Genomic DNA, 23,737 nt, shown 5'->3' on the forward strand with positions numbered 1-23,737 from the left:
TGCGTGCGCGTTCCGTCACGTATGACAAGCACAAGGCGTCCAGCCGTTTTCCAATACTCGACTTTGCAGCTTCAACTTTTTTTTTACTACTTGACTTTGAAGTTGTAAGCGCAATAGTAAGTCTGATAGTGTCACAAAAATCAAGTAAGATGCAGAAGAACTAAATATTACAGTATTTTAATTCAATTTAATTTGAACACTTCCGGCCCACAATCAGATTTATTTCAGAGACGAAGCCTGAGACAGAGACAAAGTTGAGTGTTGGAAAACGGCCATAGTGGGAACCAAAATGGCGCGGCGAATCGTACCCGTACCCTTGGGAACGAGGCTGATGCACGGGGGAGACGTGAAGAATTAACGCACGTAAACGCGAAAGCGCGAGAACTGTGTGCGAAGTTGTAACACGTACTGATCGGTTGGAATTTTCCTATATTTAGCTGATTTTTGATCAACAATGTCCGCCAGATTTACGGTGTCAAAAGCGCCGGATGACATAGAACTCGATGGTGCAGGAAATACTCCGAAAGTGGAGGTAGTCGGTGGCAATGAACCACCCGAAGACCATTCATCAAAAAAGTATGGTAAGTTGACGGAACAACTTTACAGTACACACTCGAATTGCTAGGCCTATGTGCGTACCGTACACCTTAACGACCCGTAGTGGGGCCATAGCATGTTGACTTGGCATGTTTGGCTAGAGCCTGTGACAGTAGGTCTATACTACATCATGTACATTATACATGGCTTGCCATGCCGTGGCTGTCTGGGCATCATGGCGTCGTGGTGGCTCAGCCTCAAAACCACGCAATGACACTTGTTTGTACATGTACTGTAGTACTACATGTAGGCCTAGTGCCTATACTAGTGGAGCGTTAGTATTCCTCTTTTTCGATTTTGGACGGGATCATCATACTAACGCTCCATGCCTGTACATATAGGCCTAATAAGGTGAAAACGGTCTCGAAATTCCAAAGACTCACCAAAAATTACGTCTTTCGCCATCTACTGTCTTCCTTGAATACCAACGTCAAACAGTTGGGGCTTCAATGATATTTCTGACATCAAAATCTGTCACAATCCGACCGTTTTCGCTCGACGCACTCACAGCACTTAAACTTCTCGCAGCCTGCTCCTTTCAAATGTATTGATCGAGATGTTGAATCCACAATAACCATGCTAACTCAAGGATGAAAACCGGTCCTCCTAGAAACACGCATGAGTGGCCTATGCATGGTTTGAGCACAAGACTTGTTGATTGCGATGGTTGGGAGTGCAACCAGCAACTGTTTCCTGGTCAATACGTCTTGTGCCCCGACTACATTTGGGCCAGTCCTGCGGTTTTGTTAAAGGACCATGTTCGCCCATAAAAGAAACAGTCGTAGATCTACATGTTTGCACCTGCTCAGTCTGACAGGGAGTTTTGTAATTACAAGTAGTATCAATCCAGTGCCAGCCTTGAGAAAAGGTAATGCACAACATGATCATAGCATAGTTTGCTCTTGTTTTGTGTGTACCTGTCACGTAGTGTGTGTTTCCGTTCTGATAAAATTCTGGATTCAGTCTGCTTGGCTTGTCTATGAGTCAAGGAAAAGCTACTTGTACGTGTACGTGACATTTAAGTCTTAGTTTTTCTAAAGTAAATTTCTGGTTCAGTTTTAGAGCTCAGAGCTGAGCTCTTTGCTTTGTGGCACTTGTATCACCTACATGTACATGTAGTCTGGCATCCTGACATAAGTAATGAAGAAGGGTACTCACATGTACATGTTCTATGTGGGTGAATACATGTACATGTATATGTACATATACAAGTATGTTAAGCATTCCTTAGGGGGAAAGAATCTTTGATAGGCCTTTTTAAACTTGGCTCTTTGGGCTCTGTTTATAGTTTTTATACATATATGTAATGTTTGTGACTTTGGCCCTGGTACGTGTTCATACATGTATTTCTCATTCCCATCAGCCGACTCATTAATCACAAGATGTCTGTGAAGACACACGGGCATATGTTCCTTGTTAATGATTCTTCACAGAGTTCCAACTGCTTCTGTGGCAAAATGACAAATACTTTCATTTGCATGCTTTGGCAGTAAAGTTAAGATAGTAGGTAGTAGATAGTAGATAGCACTGCGTTCAAAAAGTATTTACTACATGTATGTACATGTACATGCTGCTGCAAAAATGTTCAATGTACATGTGGCTAAAATGGTGGCTTTTATTAAAAATTTGCTGGCTGTAGCTGTAATGTATGTATGCACATGTATGAATATGGTAAGTTATTAACTAGAAAAAAGAAATAAATGATACAAAAATGAAAGAACCCTATCCCTAGTACATGTTGTAGAAACGCTGTACGTTATTTTCTGACTTATGTCAGTCAATTGTAGTTTTTTCTTTTGATTGTGAATTTGTGTTTCATTGTAAACCATCATTAACTCAAACGGGCTGTAGCCGAGCCTGTGCTAGTTTTTCAACCAGTTTTTACCTTCCAAGTTTTCCTATTTGAGCAGGTTTTTTTCGCAGCCAATTATTAACCAGCGACGTTTTGTGCCACTTTTCCTCCATGTTTCCGACCACAGCTCGTTTGGTTGATGGCCGGAACGATTATTATGGCAGTGTGAACAGTAACTGGAGTAAGTGTGAATCGCAGTTCCTTGGCAAATCGTGGCAAATGTGCGTGGACCAAGCAAGGGGTCTCTTTGTATGTACATGTACACACACACATCAAGGCTCTAGTTTTCTTTGAAAGGACTTCCACAAAAAATAAAAATCAGAAACCTCAGAAACTGAAATTGTTTAACATACATGTATGTACATTACTAACATACATGTACATGTACATACGTGTATAGGTACATGTACATATACTTGTACACAACTTCCTTTGTATTGTGTGTCTGTGTTGAACTTACATGTAGTGAGCTTTGTTACTTGTTTGTTTTTTTTCTGCATGTTTGAGTATCACGTATGGTACTTTTGTTTTCCCATCTGATGTACCGGTATACATTGTACAGCTAACTCTCGGTACAAAAGTTTATGGGACCAGAAAAATCAGTGGAAAAGAATTCCAGAAATTGGGATTGTCAGAATCGACTGTCGTGCGAGAGTGGACTGTAGAACATGTACACCACAGAGGAAGGACTCAGAAGGAGTTTGAACTGCGCGGACTAGAACATCTTGCCAATTACTGCGTTCTGGCATGCCCAGTACACGTATGTCCATAGCCAGAGCACAGCGAGTGCTAGCTATGCACCATCTGTTTCACAACCATGAAACCCCTTTGTACCCATGATCGCCACCGCAATTTTTCGCTGGTAATCTGCATCCTTAAATACGCCATGTCATGTGCCCTACATATACATGTACATGTACAGGTGTATGTGCAGTCATTGCCCTTAATTAATTAATGAATGCTTTCGTCTGGAGTTACCGTATTTTGAGAATAAATTACCTCGTCGTTCACAAGGTTTTGTGTTTTTCTTGAATCATTTTTATAATGGCATTTGTACATCCCTGTGATGAAATAGGGCATTTTGTTCTTTATGTACACTGTACACTTGGCTTTCTAGTAGTGGTCAACATTTTGTTGGCCAATCTTAGCCAAATTGGTACGAAAACATTGAACACTGATGTATTGGATGGAGGAGCATAAAATTAAAAACTCTGCATGGACAATGGAACAGTAGGTCTAATATCAGGGATTTTTCTCTCTCTATTTCCTGGTCACTGCAATAATTTGTATTAAATTGCAAGCAAACGCTACTACTCACAGGCCCCGCTTGTCCAGCTAAGATGCAGGCAGTAACTAGGCATCATTGGAATTTTTTCTTTTATTCGTCGGACTCTGTGGCGAGGATCATTGAGCACTTTGAAGTGCCAGAGCTGCAACTCCTTCTGTGTCCTTCCTCTACGATGTACACTGAAAGTGAAAGTAAACTTTGTGACTGTTACATGTACATGTAGGTGTGTTGTGTAACTGAGAGAAACCAATCTCAACGAGTCAGTGATTCCTTTTCCTAATTATGGTTCCAGAAACTAAAACCTCGTTCAGCAAGTTTGGTCAATATTGTAAGATCTTTATTAGAAGTGGAATTTTTTTGATGTCATACAAGAAATACTGGTATACATGTACATGTATGTAGTCAAAGCATGTACATATATTGTGTACATTCCTTGATTTATTACACTTCTGTTCATGTACTGTACTTAACGGTAACACAAACTTTTGGAAGTTTACTTTTTACATGAACAATTTTCAAGCCTTGTGTCCTTATGGAACCTCCAATGCCTTGAATACAGCATTCCATACAAAAACACGGACATGTTTTACAAAGAGACCTCCTTGCCTGTAGTCTGCAGGCCCAGGTTTTGCTGGTAATCGTGCATTTTGTGATGTGAGTCTGCGCTTCTGTAGATTAGAGCCTGCAGAGAACCAGTGATGTCACACTGTTAGTCCACTAACATGGCATGAGGTGTCTGTTCCTTCTTTTCCGTTCAATGTTAACCAATATACATGTAAGATTAAATCTGCGAAATGGTTACTGCTTGGGGCATTACTTTGTTAAAGAAAGGTGTACACTGTACATGTATGTAAAATAGGTTGTTTTCAATTCCGATGGCATGTTTTTTACGGTAGGTGAACTTTAATCACATGTTTTTTTAAAAAAACAGAATGGGTAGGTGCGGAGACACTAATGAAGTTGAACTTTTTGATGATTTCTCATCAAATGCATGTCATTCTGGTACATTTTGGTAAAACTTCATTGCTCTTAAGCCATAGCTTACATGTACCTTGCATGCCAGCCGGCTTTTCTAGATGCCCTATTTATTAGCAATTGGGCCCTGAAGCAAGCCCCTCCCAGTCCACTGACTTTAAATTGGGTGGATTAGTGAAGGAACAGTTACATCTGGAGGCTCTCGCAATTGACTACATGTGTGCACAGAGCAGCAAATACAGGTTTTGCACCGCCCTGTGATATGTCCAAGCACTAACTTTTGGTTACTGTTCGCATTGGCTGTATGTTAGGACTAACTGAGGGCTCTCCCATATGACAAATTACAATCGGACTAGACTGCCTACTGATAAGAACTTCAGTTTCCATATGTTTGGCACTGCACAGTCTGTGGGTATTTCCTGCTGTCAGTGATCAATGAAATCCTGGAAGTACCAGGAGTACATGTACCTCGGATTCGGATAAAAGGACTTTACATGTTAAGTTGCGTGTACACGTACATGTCGTTGCGCTCCTTAATTAAAAAATTGCCAAGTTTGTGCCTGGCCACGTAGAACTTCAATGACATTGTCATTTGAACTTTAAGGCTGGTCCCATCAGTCTTTTTGCAATGATTCTATTTCTGACAACAACACTAAATCGGGAACCCAGAGTAGAAAGCTTGCATGGAAAACAGCGCATACCGGTAGGTACTAAAATTTTGCTTTGATAATGTGGAGGAGCCAGATGTACTGGCTCACACACCCAAGTGTGTATAGTGTGTTGAAGTGAACAATGTGTACGCTTCACCAAGGCAGTGGAGCTCGCTTGTCTGCCAAGTTTGCATGGGATTGTCCATTCTAACCTTCAGTGAAACTTGAGTAGCAGACCTTGGTGGTGGAGTTTACTAACCCTTTGACTTTGCTTCTTTTTTTTTTTACTTTTTTTCACATGTACAGTTGTATTATATCCGTTTTATTATGTCTAATTGTCAGGTTATAGGTTCAAGCAAAAATAATGACTCTGTACCTTTATAACTAACCCTTAGGCCTTTTTACTAAGAACCATCCTCAATCCTCCAAAATGTCTTTAAAATTTTCTTGGAGGAGCGCCAACTGCCTCAATCTTTTAAAATCCTGCGGCAATTCCTGTCATGTTGAGGCAGAGTGCGAATGGCATTCTTGAGCAGTGCAGTTGATTCAAGAAATATCGGGCTGAATTTGTGCTTGACTAAGCAAAAACAACACAAAGTCTAACACACGACCTTCACTCGTGGCATCCTTCGCAATCAGCCTTGCACTTTTGCCATTCATCCTCAATCTTCCAAAGTCCTCCAAAACCGCTTGAAGGATTTTGTAAGATTGAGGAGGGTTAGGGTTACATGTACATACATACATGTACATGTAGATTATGCACATGATATCAAATTAGCTTGTTTGTAACATTTGTGCTACATACATGTACATGTATGGGAGTATAAAGGTGGGAATTTACATTTAATTTGAAAAATGTTTACAAAAACTTTGCCATACTGTTTTAATGTTTAGCCAACACTTTACAAAGGCTGCCGCCACCTGCCTCAGTGTTTTCACGTACCGGGTATGCAAAATTACCAGTAGTTCAACAATGCATGTGGTCTAAACCTATTCAAAGATGTAGAGTGATGTTGGGCCATTTAAAACAAGCAGTGTTTATTGTTTTAGAATCCGCTCTGTTTTTTCTCCAAAACTACATGTACAATATACATGGATGCCAAAAGGGGAAAAAAACAGCATGTAACAGGTAGTGTTTGCAATAAAAAAATCAACACCAGATTGTGTTGATCAAAACGTCAGACCTCTGTCAAGGTGCGGTTTCGTTAAAACTTTTGGGAAAATCCGTAAACAGATTTGGAACTTTTTTCATTTAAACGTGTAAATGTCCCATCCCTAACATTGTACATGTACATGTAATCATTGCAGGTTTAAACCAAACCCAGGCAGGTTCTTGTACATCTACAGTACATGTACATGTACCGGTACTCCTTGAATCATGTACAATGTACACGTGTACTTTATCTTCTTGGATTGTAGCAACACAGTGTATACATTGTACATGTACATGTACTGGCACTGTAGGAAGTGATCAATAGGGTTATGGATTGGCCAGGCTGGAGACTTTCTGCAGGTTTTTACAGCAGGATGTCTGATCAAACAATTACTGGACATTGCTATTGGGACCAGTTTGTCTACACCAAGTCCTTTTAAAGTAAACAAATAAGCGAGAAGCACAGTTTCCCCAAGGCTTCACAAGGAGGGAAAGCATTGAAGCATGTCTCCAATCATTGGTGCACTTGTTACAAGACACCAAAACGAAAAACAAGAGAGAAAAAATGCAAAATATGTTGTCGTGTTTATGACACGTTCATTGTCTTATATTTTACCACAATATTCATCAATGCTTCATTCAAGAAAAATTTTGAAATTTGTACATCTAAAGGTCTGTACTGGTTCATGTACATATGTACTTGTACGTGTATGTACACTGTACATGTACCAAGAAAATGCACATTTTTGTTTGTTGATAACAGAAAAGTGACATTTTGAACAACATGCAAATGTGCTCTTATTCTGGAGAGATGTGTATTTTGATAACATGTAACCATTACCCATTCTTAAACATGTTACCAGTAAATAAAAGAATGATTATTACTAGCATATGAGTAGTACACTGTGGTGTACATTTGCCAATCAAGGAATAGTGCCCTATTTACATAGAGGGGTCAAGTTTGTGTATGATTGGAGCCTTGCATGTGGGAATAAACTTGTTTAAATGAGATGTTCAAAAGGTATAATTCATAATGAAAAGTACATGTACCCATTCTAGAAGATCAAGCCATTGAAGCAATATCTACGTGCGCACTGCATTACTCAAGACTACCTAGAAAGGCTAGATAATGTAACAAGGAAAAAATGTTGAACAGATTTGCAAGTGTACATTTCTTTACTGGTACATTATGGAATTATGACCGTTGCTGGCTCCTTCCAAACATTCCTGGGTCCTCAACTTACCAGTACATGTGCATGTATATTTTTGTTCAGTCAACGTTTGGTCTTTGGAATGCTGAATTTCTTGTGTAATCTTTGGTTTAATTGTGTGTGGAGGAATGCACAATGGGTGCTGGACGGTTTGTGTTGATAGTTTTGATCTTTGAGTGCATGTGTGTATGGGCGTGACTGGGGGCGCAAACAGTTGCAATGGACTGTTGGAATTGAACATCTCTTTGGAGTGTACAAACACCAATACCCTTTCAAATCTCATGTATTTCTTAAAGCTAACCTGTATGTTTACAGTGACATATTATCTCAGTACTGTGTGTGAAGCTTCAGGTGATTTCACCACTTGTAATGTACAGTGTACATGTATTAAATTACATCGGTTTGTCCTGTCATACATGTACATGTACTTCAGTTTTGGACAAAAATTAACGAATCTTCGAAAAAGGAAATTGCTTATTAAAAGTAATTATTTATTTTTTTAGGGAAGCCTTATTTGTTTTTGTTTTTTGCTTTGATTTTTTCTTTTTTGGTTTTGTACATGTACTTGAACTAACTGAACTGTTTTGACCTTTCTCATGCAGCCTCAGTCTCCCAGCGTGTAAAGCAAGCAGTTCACATCCCATCCCTTCACCTACCAAACCGTTACAAACCCACATTTGTGCTCAGACGTGAGAATTATTGCCCTTGTCTAAACCTTGCAAATTGTTTTCTTTGGCATGACGCTGCTACAGCATCTGCGAGGTTGCCTTGCATGGCATTGAATGTGCCACTGCTCTGCTTAAATTACGTTACACTACATGTACATGTAGCATTGCTGGTTGTGCCCACTTGCGTCTATGAATGTTTTGCTGCCCAATTTTGAGCCTGCACTGAAGACTACATGCATGACATGTAAGGGATGCCAGGAATTGGCCTCTTTGTAGCTACCGGTATGGATGATCACTGCAGCACATCAGGCATGTCAGGAGGGTTTGAATATCGTTTAAAGAGTCACTGGGCTGTACAAGGGGCTCTTACGGTACAATGGACAGACCATGTTTACAACACCAGCATTGCAGTTGCCAGGCTCTTCACTGTTACAGTGGGTGAATTTTTGCAGGACATCTTTTTCAAAGCGCCCTCTCACAAGATGAACCAGCAACACCAGCACTGGACATACATGTACATGTATGTGCATGTACATAGGTGTTGCTAAAAAGGTTCTTTTTTGTACTGGTAACTTTTGTGGAGAGGGGTTGCAGTTTCCGTGGTATTTAGCGGAATAATTTAACAGAATCACAATGACCAAAAGTATCAGACCAATGATCATGAACAAGACCGACATCAAAATTCAGTGTGACATTCGATCCAGGATCAGTGTCAAATATCAAAGCTGTAGCCATGAAACCCCTGATGTAGAAAACAATATTATAAGGCCAAAGTCCTAATGGGTCTGCACAGATACTAGTAGACCAGTACGCCAGTACTATTAATAATTACTATTATTTACCCAGAAATGTGATAAAAATGAGAGACGGCAGAAATTCCTCTCCTTTAATACAAATGGGTCATTCTGTGTCAGATCAAACACTTCCTGGGGTCAGTCTCACAGAGTTTCTTGAAATTTGCTGAAATTATTGGGTCTTACATGTATGAGAAAACTTCCACACCAGCATTTTGGTGTTTGGGGTCATGTACATGTAGTGTGTAAGTCACAGGTCGTTGAACTTGGGCATGTCAAGTTCTCTCTGTAACTTTAAACACCTGAACTGGTATCTCCATATGGAAATGTCAGATTAAGTGCACAAACTTTTGAACCAAGCCCAGTGAACTTTGACTTTTGACCCCGTGGGCATCAAATTATTTTATGAAAGTAGAGTTTGCCAAAAGAAAGTCCCAAATTACTTGTATTCATAGTACTCACTAAACATTAAAGCAGGACTTCAAGGTGTTTGGACAAGGGTGAGTTAAAGTAAATGTACATGTAGATCAGTAAAGCCACATTGCAATTAAACTGTGTACCAGGACGTTGTATGAAACATTGACTCTGACCCCAATAGTTGCATGAAAATGTGTATGGCCTATTGCCATATTTCTCATTTGTGAAAATGATTATGATGGAAAAAATCCTTCAAGAGGGACTGCATTTTTAATATGTAAATGGAATTTCAACTGCAACCTGTTTAGAGAAATAGGACATAACGGTAAGTACCCACTATCTTCATATCTGTTAGCCTACTGTACACGCTGTATTTTCAATTGACAGCACTGCTGCCACACACGCCTCAAGTAGCATAATACTCAAAAAAGTAGAGAAGTAAATGTAGACAGCTTTAATGGTCATTGAGGATAATTGAGGGCAATTATACAATGGTAGGAACAAGAATGTGACGTATTGCCACTGACTCATTCCAAGAAAATCATACTGGACCGGAAATATAAAGGAGAAGCCTGTAAACAAATATTAGGCAACCATCACTGAAACCAGAGTGACTCAGTCATAATATAAGCTAGCCAAATGTACTTCTAGAAACTTCCTTGTCCCCTTGCACATCCTGTCAATTATTGCAACGGTCTGTGACTTCCCCCACTCTGTGTGGAGGCTCACGTCTCATTATGCAGGAGTGTTTCCTAGCTGATGTTGCTATTCTTGGTTGAGGGAAAGTATACCATCACCCACTAATCTGCCTGTCGGCCAGGAGGCACAGTCTTGTGCTGGTTAGGTTGAGCACGGATGCATTACCATAGTTTATGTGTACATGTGCTGTGCATGTACCATATTGGCCCCGCACTCTTGCAAATGTACATGTAGGCAGGTTTGCTGACATTTACAGTACATACAAGTACATTATTCAACAGTTCAGGGCTCCAGACCGCCACCATCCATGATCGGTGCAAGATTGTGACAGTGAATATCAGTGCCAATAATCCCTGCATTACATGTCTGAATTGTGAATTTTTGAACGGTTTACCTCCCTCAGCATACATGTATTTTATTCAAGACATGCACAATCCTGGTTAATAAAGGGCATGTATGCATGTGCAGTGTTTGCTTCTCAACTTTAATTAAGCACGTACGTGTAAATGTTCATGGAACATTGTTTTTATTTTTTCCAGTGTTTATGTTTTAAATGAAACTTGCAGCGAGCTTTTGGCACTGTGCCAAATGCAGTCATGCTAATTGGCCTTATGGCAATGATGTTGTACCCGGTACTTGTACATATACATATACTTGTACATGTATACCTTACAATACCCCCTCTTACATGTGTGTTATATCCATTGCCAGTAGCTATGGTAACTATAAGGTCCACTAAAAGAACTGACTTCAAAAGGTCTAAGCCACATAAACAGAACAGAGCAACCTTCTTGTGAATGGACAAACAGCTTTTTTCCCTTGCTCTTAACACCAGAATTGGGAGGTTATGCGTTATCACGCATGTACATTTCCAGTTATTAATTGTAATTTTTCATTTATTTTCAGTGTTGTGTGTCAAAGTCCAACATACATGTACAGCAGTTGAAAACAGAACCAATGATAAACATATTTACAATTTAGTTGATTTGTAACACACTAAGCCATGTTACTACAGATTTGGTAATTTCCTGCTGGTACATTAATCACATGTATCCAAAATGCAGGGTTCCAGATAACCAGTTAAAAACCAGGAAAGTTGTCACCAAAGGCATATTTTGACAGTGAGCAAAATTTTTGAATTTACACCCAACCCCCGATTGTATGCGTCCATTAGAAAGGATACGAAACAAACAATGTGTGTCCATTTTCTGGGGATTTACAGGAGTGTTTACAAAAAATTACCCCCCCCAAAGTGATCAAAGTTGCCATAATATCATACAGTTAATATCTCTTGGTGAAAATGTAGAAAAAAATGAGAGTGATAACTACATGTATGGAATGGAAACTAAAACCCTGTACATCATGACACGGCCAAGGGAAAAACTGTTCCAACATTCCATGTCGAATGGTGTCAGGATCAGCAGCATACATGTACATGTATCCAGCTCTTGGTGTCAGTGGTCATTCAACAGCAGCCCCGGGCTTATTCAACATGGTGTTGGGGGGAAAAAAAATGTATCAAAAGCCTTACTCAAAAATCTGTTGGGGGCAAGAAGCCCCCCCCCTTCCCGATACATGTACATGTGTGTCACTGGTCAGGATGCATCTGTAGTCACATGGATAAGTCACTGCACAGGCAAAAGTCACACAGAATGTCCATCTTTGCTGGAGTCCTGCAGATACAAGCATTTGGACCGCAAGGTGAACACATCAACCCTAACCCTCCTGAATCCTTCACCTGTTAGAGGATTGAGGAGAGTTAGCGTTAAGATGTCAAAAACACACTGGCACATTTGACAAAGAGCATGTTCTCTGAATTTACGTGAACAAATTTTCATTACACATTCAGAGCGTAACTTCTTAATGTTGGAGATCAGACAGGAACACGTACATGTACAAATTTGTTTTCCAAGTCTCAAGCTATCGACTCCATTCCCTCTCAGATTTTTGTCTGGGAATGTTCATGCTGAATAGTAATATTGGTACATGCACTAGTACTTCAAATTTTTGGTTGATAGCATGAAGTTGGATGCACTTTTTGCGAATTTTAATTTTTTTTGGGGGGGTAGCCAGAAACTCCAAAGTCTAGGGTGGAGAAGCCAGAGACAGAGGCAAAGCCATAACTTGGGAAAAACCTTCAGCACTACAGATTCAGAACGTAACTTGATTGACTCTTGATATCCCCCATTACCATTCTTAACGGAGAACTCGTGCTCCTGTACAGCATGCGGCATGTTCTTTTGAGTTCACTGCACTGCAAGACGCGAAGAAAAGATTGCCTGGAAAAAAAAAAGAGACAGCCTGACCAGCTCAAAGTTGATTTGGAAGGACGTGGACCTGTGCGAGAGAAATACATGTACATGTACGGTATGAGTACCGGTACATGACCTTCTTATTGGACCCTATTCATGAGTCGGCCAAATAGAAATTCAAAATGAAGTTGCATGTAACTCTCTTTACTTTTAGAAGTTGAGAGCATCAATGAAAGAATGAAATTAAAATGTCCTGTCAAATTAGTTTGTGTCTACTCTAATGAATACATGTGCATGTAAATTCATGTTTGTGATAAAACTTGAGTATTTAATGCCAGAGTTGGAAAAAAAATTTCAAGAGATGCTGGGAACCCATAGGAATTCTAAAATTGCCTGACACCATTCCATTCAGCAGTTAGCAATTTATCATTTTATTCATTCTTGAAGGCCTGACAGGGTGAGGTTACCTTATAATATGAACCGTGGCAGCCTAGAATTGCCGAGAGCATGGAGAAAGAAGCCATGTACATGTACATACCGTACATGTACATGTGTTGAATTTTTTATACCATAGTTTCCTCCCCGTCTGGTTGGGATTATACGCTGTATTTACCATTTGGTGACAGTGGGACCCACCAGCTGCAACTCTGAAATGTGTTCAATATCGAAATGAATAATTTGTGAACAATAATTTTTGAACAATTTGTGTGTGTGTTTTTTTTTCTGGGGGGGGTGCAATCTATTTAATTGTTTTCTCTGTGTGTGTGACATGCTGCGTTTGTTCCGTTCCGTCTCTGAATAATCTCTTCCCTTTTTCTTTTTTTTCTTCCAGATGGCTTAGCTTTGATTTCTACAATAAATAATAGTTCCTTTCAATTTCTATTGTAGTCTCAACAGTGACAATAAACACTTACATGTAACTAACACTTCACTGATACAAGTTAACAGTTCCCTTTTTGTTTGTTCGTCTATTTCTTTTCTTTTTTGTTTGTATGTATGTACACGTTTAGTTTCAAATGTTTTATTTTTTTACTTTGAAAAAACTTGTAAAAAGAACTGGTTCCTTGGATTCCATAGATAACAGTACGGTATTTTAATATGCTGAATGAAGCAAAATATTCGCCTACATGTAAGTACCTTTACAATCCTTAAACATATATCAGCCTTGTTTGCATCCTGTTTCCTGGGCAACGCATAGAATATGCTACATGTACATGTATGTGTTGACTATTGGTAGCATTGCAGAGATACTGATCCATTGTTGTTCCCTTTTGGTTTCCAAGGCGATGGCAGTAAAGCAGAATTGTCACCGTTTATGGACCAGGAGAGAGGACTCAAAGACTTGGCCCTTTATGAGGTGAGGAGTCAGACAACTTGAATTGTTACTACCCCTGATCAGACGGCCATGAATAATTTCTGAAGCCGTGCTGTTTGGCCATTACTTGGCCAGTACATGTACATGTATGTAGCCATTTGGAGGCATACAATATCGGTTTGACTTCCTCGGGCTCAGTCGTGTCCCATTAATATGTCTGATGTCAAGACATACTGCTGTACATGCACACGTAAATATTTACCCTTGTTGGTATGCAGGAAGAGATTGAGCACAGGCCCAAGATTGCCTCCCTCCTCAACACCTTGGCCAACTACAAGTCCCTACCGGAGCACACTGAGATGCCAGGAGACCGGAAGTCTGACAGGCCCACCGTGGTAAGCCAGATTTGCAAAATGGAACCAGACGGCTCAAAATGCAGTTGATAACTGGTGTTGCAGTTGTTACTGCCACTGTGCACACATGCTGAGAAACTTTGGTTTTGTGCACATTCAAATAAAAGTTAGTCAGGTGCATTCCATACCCCATGCAGACGGGAGCCTCAGTGGTGCGTACGTTGTACATATACTTGCCCTGACAAATTGTTACTGTTTTGTAGATGGGCCAAGATTGGTTCCCAATGGATGTGCTCCAAATACCCGTGTGATTATGATTATTACAGCATCTGCATATGTGCCGCATTGGGTATGTACCTGCCATATTGGACCTAACTCTGTGGAGCAGATAAGGACTGAATTTCGTCAAGCACTGAAACTATTTGCTTAGTAGAATACCGGCCAAAGTGTCATGTGATGTATACATCATGCAACTGCTCCTGGTTGATTTTTGACAGAGAGTAAATTGGCTAAGCAGTGTTTTCTGCAAATAGCACTTCCAAGAAAATATGGACCTGATAACTATTACCTAGAGGAGTTTACCGGTAGATGGGTGCCCTGCTTGGCATGTATCTATCCTGTCTGATGGTAGTTTTGATTTTTTCCTCCCCAGAAAGGAGCCCAGATGGGTACCCTAATGGGTGTCTACCTACCCTGCCTTCAGAACATCTTGGGGGTCATTCTCTTCATTCGTCTGTCCTGGATCGTGGGTACTGCTGGTGCCCTGGAGAGTTTCTTCATTGTTCTCATATCCTGCTGCACCGTAAGTCTTGTCAAGATGTTTCATTGCCAACTTGATTTCATTGATGCTGGTGCCTGTGCCTGTAGTTTGTTTAAAATCCCCCTGTGCATGCCAGTTTAGTGACACAACTGAAAGCAGTTATTTTTCCTCACTTGGCTTGGCAGTGTCAAAAGTGGCATCAGATTCAAACATCAAACATGCATCAGTCAGAGTTAACTCGAAAAATCGTAAAATTTTTGTCATCTTTCGGAAGAGTTGAATGATACTGCACTGCCATCTTGATTTCAAAGTTTGAATTTCTTAGGTTTATCAGAAAAATCAACTGGTTGGTTATGCGTGGAGGGTAATATGGTGAGCTGTTCTGTATCTTATTTGAAATTGCCCAGTTGCGTAGGCTCAATTTACATTTCTCTAAACAAATCCATGTGCTACCCCTCCTTGGCAGACCTTGCTGACCGCCATCTCAATGAGCGCCATCGCAACCAACGGGGTGGTGCCAGCGGGCGGCGCCTACTTCATGATCTCCAGGGCACTGGGGCCGGAGTGGGGCGGGGCCGTGGGCATCCTGTTCTACCTTGGGACCACGTTTGCCTCGGCCATGTACATCCTGGGTGCTATCGAGATCCTCATCGTAAGTGTACCGTGTGGCTTGGAAAACTGGGATTTACTGTTAAACTGCCCCGAGTTTTCCTGGCAATGGAGGCACCTTTGGTTGGACCATGAAATGCATGTGTTACAGTCGCATCGCTACCAACAAAGTTAACACTCCCCACCAACATGGCTCTGTTTAGCCAATAGGGGGCTTCTGCTCAAGGGGGGTAGTCATGCTCCTTAATCCTAACCCTGCCAGACGCAGCACAGTGCATCAGGTGAAAAAGTCTGGTGCACCCTGTAGCACCAGGCACCACTGTCAAGACAGTGGGGGTTAGTCCCATTGAGCAGTACCACTGTTGGATCTTGTTGTGACTGGCAGCCACAGACTCCCAGGCTGCTTGGCCTTGAGGAGAGTTGACCTGTTGGATCTTGTTATACTGGGCTGGCTTGCCAACTCAACAAGCAATGCAAACTGATGTGTCTGGTATGGTATCCAGCCAAGCACCCTTGGAGGGTTAGGGCTAATGAAGCAAGTATGTGATCTGCTCAGTGAAAATGAGTCGTAAGGCCTTTTTTGCAGTAATGGCTTTCAGTTTGCATTGAAGCAAGCTTCACTCTTGATTTTGATATATCACCTGTTGTTGCATCCTAATGAAAATGGACATTGTGTGGGTGATACATGTTGACAGTTCCCATTGGTTTTCATGGTTTAAGATTCTTTTTTTTGAGGCGTATTGCGCAAAATTGGCTCCGGTGTCTCGTGACTCATGTCACAGAGCGGGACACATACGCAATAGAGTCTTGATTTACACTGTAAAGCTTCAGAGAAACCGAAATATCAAAATGCTGAGACTGTCTTGAAACAATAAATAGGTTATGAAATAAGGACAAGTTGAATATTTACTTGGGACGGGAAAATCTGTCCATGTGCCACCAACCCATAAGAAATGCGAATTTTCTCTCAGAGATAACAAAAGAAGCATTACTTGCTTGCTCTTGCAGAAATGCACTTGCAGAAAACCAGGCCCATGAGATTTGAGCACAGCTCTGGGCGTACATGGAGGGGTTGTCATTAGCATTTTTATATTTTGTTGACACTCTAGCCAGAAGTATTTCTATTGTTTTTTTGGTGGGACTTGTTTCTTATTGGTGGGATTTGATGTCAAAAAAACTCTTATCCACCTCAAGAGACTTCTTTTACATGGTCAACAAGACTATTCCAGTCATTTGCGATTTCACACGGTTCCAGTTTTTCCTCGTCATTGTACAACTTTGCTCGTGTTAGCAACAAGAATCTGCCAATGACGAAAACCCTCACCCCCCTTACAGGTGTACATCGCCCCCGTCTTGTCGCTCTTCGGTGACATCTCGGAGCTGGGCGCCAGCCAGAGCTCGGCCATGCTGAACAACATGCGGGTGTACGGCACCGGCATCCTGTTAGTCTTGTCCCTGCTGGTGTTCGTGGGCGTCAAGTACGTCAACAAGTGTGCGCTCCTCTTTCTGTTCTGTGTGCTTCTGACCATTCTCAGCATGTATGTCGGGTACTTCACCCCCCATAACCTCGTGTGAGTGCATTTCTTTCATTCCGTACCCAAGCAGATGTCTGCAACCAATGTTTTTTAGGCAATGGCGTAATTTCACTTACCACCCGTTCTCTTACCTGAGTCGTACTACAAATGATGATATCACTTACGTAATCATTTTAGGTGGCATAAGTTGGTCTGAACAGACCCGAAATTATCAGCTGTCATGGTCTAATCATGTTCAGTGGCAAATCGATTTCAAGGTTTTAAACAAGACATTTACACTTACAGTTTCCTTTTTGTTTTTGAAACAATGAGAAACTAGCTTTGCTTTGTGAGAACTGTGGGATTTTCTGCCTGTTTCCAATGAAGAAAAGACTAAAAGTGTATGATGACTGATCTGATATTGTAAGGGACAATCATTATAAAAGCTGCTGTTGTTCCCATGGAAGACATTTAATGTAAAAACAAAGTTGCATGGCTTAGCAACTACAATGGGAACATGTATTTCTGAAATCGACCACATGTGCATTGGGCAGCCAAGCCAAAGGTTTCTGGCGTGAGTCGTGTGCATGGTACAAAGTTACGCCAAGGTCTATGAAAGCAGCTGCCACTGACCAGAAAAGATTGCTTCTATGCTGAGCATAAATCAGTTGATGACTATTCACAAGCAGTCTCCGTTGTGAAATTTTAGTTCGAAACCTGTGTCCTGCCAAGCAAGTGTATTTTTGTTAAATTCCTTTGCTAATCGATTCCATAAATTCTGCCCCAGATCAAAGCTGTGTGATTCATTGGTCAAGTAGAAAACACTGTGGGGATTTTGTTCTACATTTTACTGAAAATGGATCAATACTGAAATCAAACCTTAATAAATAATACTCAATAACATTCTGACTAAGGAATTATTCAGTGCGCATTTTTTACAAAGTATTTCTCCTTTCCCAGGTTTTGTGACATGAACAACAACATAGCCCTCCAGTTTGATAGCAGTAACGAGAGCAACTGTGCCTTCTTTGAAAATGGCACTCTGACAGATCTTGGTGAGATGTACTGTCCGAACGAAACAGAGGTCTGCCACATCTTCTTCAAGGAGAACAGCGTCCAATGGCAGAACGGGATCCCAGGGCTAGGAACGGGACAGATAACACGTGAGTCACTTGATCTTGTGCCTTGCTGATCAAGGGCACTACAAGCATCCAGGAACATGAGGAGAAAAGCAAATCACTTGACACGACCAAATCGACAGTGTTTCCATCAAATCAAGACACTGTCACAAAAATCTGTTGAATCTGTGCTTTGTAAACCTTGCAGGTTCAATAGGACTCAAACCTGTGATCTATGGGCTCTGTAAATCAAACTTCTAAACCATGCAGCTATAAAGCTTTCTATTGCTTGAAATTGGCAGATGTTAATGTAATTCACCACAGTTTCAAATGACCTTCATTTCATCCATCACTACAGAAGAAGCCCCAGAACCCCTTTCTTTTAAGAAAGGTCACTTGGAACCTCCTGCAGGTGCCTGCAGTATTTTGCCTGAGATCGGTAACCAGGGGGCTAAATTCCACATCCATATCTCAAGACTTCTCCAGCACAGAACTTTCAAGGCAGAAGACATATGTCTTTTTTTCCCCTCCACAGGTAACACCTTTAATCTGTACCGTGAGGCGGGGGATGTTCTGCCCAGAGAGAAGGGTACCAACAACCAGGTGGTAGCCGACATCACCACAAACTTCTACATTCTCCTTGCTATCTTTTTCCCATCTGTCACTGGTGAGATCTTCTGCTCATATGTTTGGGGGATTTGGGGGAGGGATGGATTTCAGTCTCCAAAGTAAATGTGAAAGAAATTGGCAGGAAATGCCAGCTTGGCTGCTAATGGAGCCTTGTGATTAAGATGCCAAAAACTGTAAGCAGAACGAGTGGTTGTCAGATTGCTGTTATATGGATCCATCTTCAGCAATGTTCTAAATTGGACCAAAGTTACGGTGAAAGAATTTTTGAAGGAAAATGACATCTGCTCTGGAAAAACCTGATCATTCACATTCTCCATGAAGCTTTGGCTGGTGGAAAAGCGTCAACGGTTTTCCAGATCCTAATTGACGCATTGTGTGCATAAACCTGTTACATGTTGTTGTTACGCAGGGTGTTTCTCTTAGAACGGCTTTCTCTTAACAGGTGTTTTGTATTGAGTCAAATGGGTTGATCACATTCTTATGAACTTTGACCTTTCCAGGCATCATGGCTGGCAGCAACAGGTCTGGTGACCTGAAGGATGCCCAGTTCTCAATACCAAGGGGAACCATAGGTGCCATACTGACAACTAGCATCATCTGTATCCTTGCCAACTAAGCTTTTCTTTTAGTCTTCTTAAGTCATTTTGCGGTTCTAGAGATTTGTTTGGCAATATTCTACTGACTACAATCCTCTCGTAAATCCATATATCAAAACATTTTGAAAAATCCTCTGTGCTCTTCAAAAATCTGGATGAATGTTTCCAAAGCCTTTATTGCTTAAAGATGCATCATAACATATCAAGAAAATTAACAAAAGATTTAAATGTAGTAATGAATTGGTCAGAAATATAATGTTTTTTACCCCTGAAATTGTTGAGAGAATTTGTGGTGAACTGTCCGTCATTACGTCCTCATGTTCCTATTCCAGTGGAGTCAATTCGGTTCCCTTTTGTTTCTTTAGTAACAATTATTTTTCTTGACGAATGCCACAGATTTGACTTCCGTCCTGTTCTTTGCCGGAACTGTTAGAGGGGAGGTTCTCAGAGACAAGTAAGTTGACTTCAGAGCCTATGTTCCAGTAAATGTAGCGTTCAAAGAAATCTCGGTCATTTCTGTTGTTTACCATGTTTACTGCCCATTTTAAATACACCTAATATGTCTTGGAGGCCCACATCAAAATCATCAGCCAATCAGCTTATGATGAGTTGGTGTCTCTCCACCAGTTGGCTGTTAACGGTCAAATCAGTTTTCTCTGGATTCAGTGTAGACTTTGACGTGTTTGAAGTTTTGCACCTGAAGATCTGTAGGCTTTGAAGTTTCACTAGTTGAGGTCGAAACTAAAACTATTCCAAAGCACCTGCTGTTTCTTTCTCTTCCCAAATCTTCTCCTTTTCTGTGTAACTGTGGTTGAATTACCTGTATGTCATGAACAGATTATCCAATTAACACTGGAGAGTATGATTTTTGTCACAAAGATCGGCCAATATACTAAACCACAAGCAGGCCACTATTGTGGGGCCGTGGTCCCACACACGGGTCCTTGTTTTAGCACACATGCACGTGTTTGGGATGTCGTGAGACCCTGTTGGTCAAAGAGGAATGTTAGGCGCGTGCCTGCCACCCGCTTGGCAACAAGAAGGTATCACAGTCATTGGGTCTCTGTATTTGTCTGTAGTTCAGGCAATATAATGTTGCCGTGTGCTCTGACTTTCAAACATGAAAAGCCTTTCTTTCTCTCTCCATCTCGAATCAGATTCGGTGAAAGCGTGGGCGGGGTTTTGGTGGCATCAGCCATCTGCTTCCCCACCAAGTGGGTGGTGCTGATCGGGGCCTTCCTCTCCACAGTGGGAGCAGGCCTCCAGAGTCTGACAGGAGCCCCCCGCCTCCTGCAGGCCATCGCCAAAGACAACATCATCCCGTTCCTGGCCATCTTCGGCCGGGGGTCCAAGACCGGGGAGCCCACCTGGGCCCTGCTGCTGACCGCCGCCATCTCGGAGATCGGGATCATCATCGCTAGCTTGGACAGCGTGGCGCCAATCATCACCATGTGAGATTTGATGGCATTCCCTGTTTACCGTTTTCATTCCGGTTTGCCATTTCAGTCCGAGATCTTTGCATTAACTTTGCTGCATAATTTTCAAGTACATGTATTACTAGTTCGCTAGCCTTGGTCAAGACATCCAAAAGTGTGCCATGATCGTTGGTCGGTCCTTAGAGCAGCCAGCCTTCAGTATTATACACTATTATCGGACACCTTTACAAAAGCTAGTCAGCAGGTATAACCTGCAAGATTTGGAGCTTTCCTGCAATGGAGAATCGCCCCCAAAATATGATGCGCACAGCATAACTCATTTGAATTGACGGGCTGTGACCCATTTTAACTTCTTTGGAAGTTGAGGTGAAATTCTCTGAATTTACTTCTTCCTTGTCCCTTTTGATCCTAGGTTTTTCTTGATGTGCTATATGTTCGTGAATCTAGCTTGTGCGCTTCAGACGCTGCTGAAGACGCCGAATTGGAGACCAAGATACACGTAAGAAGACTTTCTCTTGTAAACGCCCGGTTGAAATTGCTTAATGTGTATTGTGATATGGCAAATATTGTCGATTCTATGTTTTTTGTTGGCAGCCTTCCAGAAGGCCTTGATTATGTCCATCTGTGATTTGTTTTCCTGTCGAGAGAATAAAACTGTGACCAAGGTTTAATTTAAAGTACTTGTTTGACCGTCACATTTTGTCCCAATTCATAAAATACCTATTTGGGGAAAAATCCAGTCGAAATCCAAAATTCCTATTTGTCCAACCACTCTGTTCATCACTTTTTATCTCAATGTTTTGAGAAACACCTCTCAAGCAATATCTATGGCGTGTGCTTTCACACACACCACTGAAACTCTTCTTTGATATGCGGAAAATGGCCTGATGGTGCAATGTTGCATCAAACAGCTTGGCCAACGTTGAATGAAATTTTGTCTCAGTGGAATGTGGACTAACTGTTTGTATTGAGCATGCCTCAGTGACGATTGTGACTTCATTTACGTGGTCTGTAGCCCATAATACTACAGGTCAAATATCATAGGAAACCGGGACAGGGTTTTAGAATCAGTTGATGACTTTATCATTAGAGAGCAATCCACCTGACATGGTTGGACCTGTAGGAATGGATTATCTCAGGTATTTATGAATTTTCTGTGACATCCACTTTAGAAGTTGAGATGCGCATTGGTAGCAGCATTGCAAAGAGGCGTTATTCCAGCTTTTTCTACTTTGATGACCAAGGGATCGTTTGGAGTGTCATTTACATCGGGATTGGTTTTGATTTTTTTTTTTTAATATTGCTTTGCTTGTGTATGCGTAGGTATTACCATTGGAGCTTGTCCTTCTTGGGGGTGATCCTGTGTCTCGGCCTCATGTTCATCTCCAGCTGGTACTACGCACTGGCCGCCATTCTGTTGGCATTCGTCATCTACAAGTACATCGAGTACCAGGGGTAAGGTCAGAGGGCATATGTCAGGACTTGGTTGTATGTCGTGCAGTGAGATCATGCTCAAGCATGTAATACTGGAGACATGTTGAAATTTTGGCTGCATCCGAATACCCAGCTGTCGTCAAAAGTTACACATGGATTTTACTAACAGTCAGACATTTTCTAAATATGAAACTATCTATCTGACTAAAATTGAACGCATTGGATATCATGCTTGCCCTTCTGATGTTAAAATTTCTAACGCCGCGCAGGGCCGAGAAAGAATGGGGAGATGGGTTGACCGGTCTGAACCTGACAGCGGCTAGGTACAGCTTGATGAGACTAGAGGACCGGCCACCGCACACCAAGAACTGGAGGTAGGCTAGGAAATGGAACCAGTCTCTGTGTCCCCCCATCACTGCTCAAATTCATCTTCAGAGCTGGCTGTCACATTCAAGTAGCCCATTCAGTAGCGGGATTTTTTTTCCAGATATTCAAGCTCTGTGTTGTATTCAACAGTAATGAACATAGTTTCAGTCCTTTACAGAAATAAGGATGTATTTTTTTAATCATAGTCCCCTTCACGAGGAGTGACTAACGATCCCCGATGATGTTTGACCAATTTAGACCGCAGATTCTGGTCCTGTGCAAGCTGAACAACGAGCTGAAGCCCAAGTACAGACGAATTCTGACCTTTGCTAGCCAACTGAAAGCAGGTAAGGCGACATCTGTCGTCACCGCATCCCCAAGTATTTTGCTATCAAGCGAGGACCTTGATCTCACTTTGGACCACAGATTCAGATGCAACCTGAGAGTCAGACTCTGTTCTCTGGAGAAAAAGTGAATCCAGAAATAACCCATCACACTGTTATAAACAGTGACAAGAACTAAAATGGTTTTCCAATACTCAGCTTCATCTCCGTCTCAGGGTTTGCTTGATTTTTAAGCCCCTGACTTTGAAGATATTAGCTCAGAATTAAGTCGGACGGTGCCTCTGAAACATCAACCTACATGCAACAAAGACAAATAGTGGGCGGTATTCCTGTTTAATATCAACACTGTTGGCCTAATTTGGAGATCGATTTTAGAGGTGAAAATGAGTTTTCGAAAACTGCCTAAGTGAACAGTTATTGTCAACACACAAGGGTTTCTCAGTTGTCAAAAATGTTCTCTACGAACTTTCTTCAGGTTCTAAGCATTAGAGGTTAGAAAGATTGAATTCTCATTTCCTTTTTTGACACGTTGTTATTTGTATTGTGCATCAGGGCGTGGGTTGACGCTGGTTTCGTCCATTCTTGAAGGAGACTTCTTGAGCAGATATAGTGAAAGTCAGGCTGCTGAACAGGTAAATGACCGCTTGGGCTGAGTTTGGGCGGTGTGTTCTCGTGCATTCATGAACAGCTTGATTTGTAGGTCAGC

General features: G+C 41.4%; 1 protein-coding gene across 4 annotated transcripts in view; it reads left to right on the forward strand.

Annotated features, from left to right (window-relative positions):
- Positions 1-243: 243 nt before the first annotated feature.
- The window catches only part of LOC110989782 (solute carrier family 12 member 4-like), a 34,525-nt gene continuing 11,031 nt past the window's right edge, over positions 244-23,737 (forward strand). The window contains exons 1-18 of one of the 4 annotated variants that reach the window (XM_087137744.1): positions 244-581; positions 2,577-2,630; positions 8,329-8,415; positions 13,840-13,913; positions 14,150-14,266; positions 14,877-15,026; positions 15,451-15,636; positions 16,929-17,164; positions 18,068-18,270; positions 18,761-18,892; positions 19,356-19,454; positions 19,848-19,905; positions 20,609-20,902; positions 21,300-21,386; positions 22,211-22,342; positions 22,591-22,695; positions 22,946-23,034; positions 23,584-23,663. In XM_087137744.1, coding sequence (XP_086993870.1) covers positions 455-581; positions 2,577-2,630; positions 8,329-8,415; positions 13,840-13,913; positions 14,150-14,266; positions 14,877-15,026; positions 15,451-15,636; positions 16,929-17,164; positions 18,068-18,270; positions 18,761-18,892; positions 19,356-19,454; positions 19,848-19,905; positions 20,609-20,902; positions 21,300-21,386; positions 22,211-22,342; positions 22,591-22,695; positions 22,946-23,034; positions 23,584-23,663 — 2,310 coding nt within the window. In that variant the 5' untranslated portion in view covers positions 244-454. The remainder of the gene's footprint in view (positions 582-2,576; positions 2,631-8,328; positions 8,416-13,839; positions 13,914-14,149; positions 14,267-14,876; positions 15,027-15,450; positions 15,637-16,928; positions 17,165-18,067; positions 18,271-18,760; positions 18,893-19,355; positions 19,455-19,847; positions 19,906-20,608; positions 20,903-21,299; positions 21,387-22,210; positions 22,343-22,590; positions 22,696-22,945; positions 23,035-23,583; positions 23,664-23,737) is intronic. The other 3 variants (XM_087137745.1, XM_022254404.2, XM_022254405.2) reach the window with 3 other exon arrangements.

This window comes from Acanthaster planci, linkage group LG06, assembly GCF_054643075.1.
Source record: "Acanthaster planci isolate LZ-2023a linkage group LG06, COTS_SCS, whole genome shotgun sequence".
Classification (NCBI taxonomy): domain Eukaryota; kingdom Metazoa; phylum Echinodermata; class Asteroidea; order Valvatida; family Acanthasteridae; genus Acanthaster; species Acanthaster planci.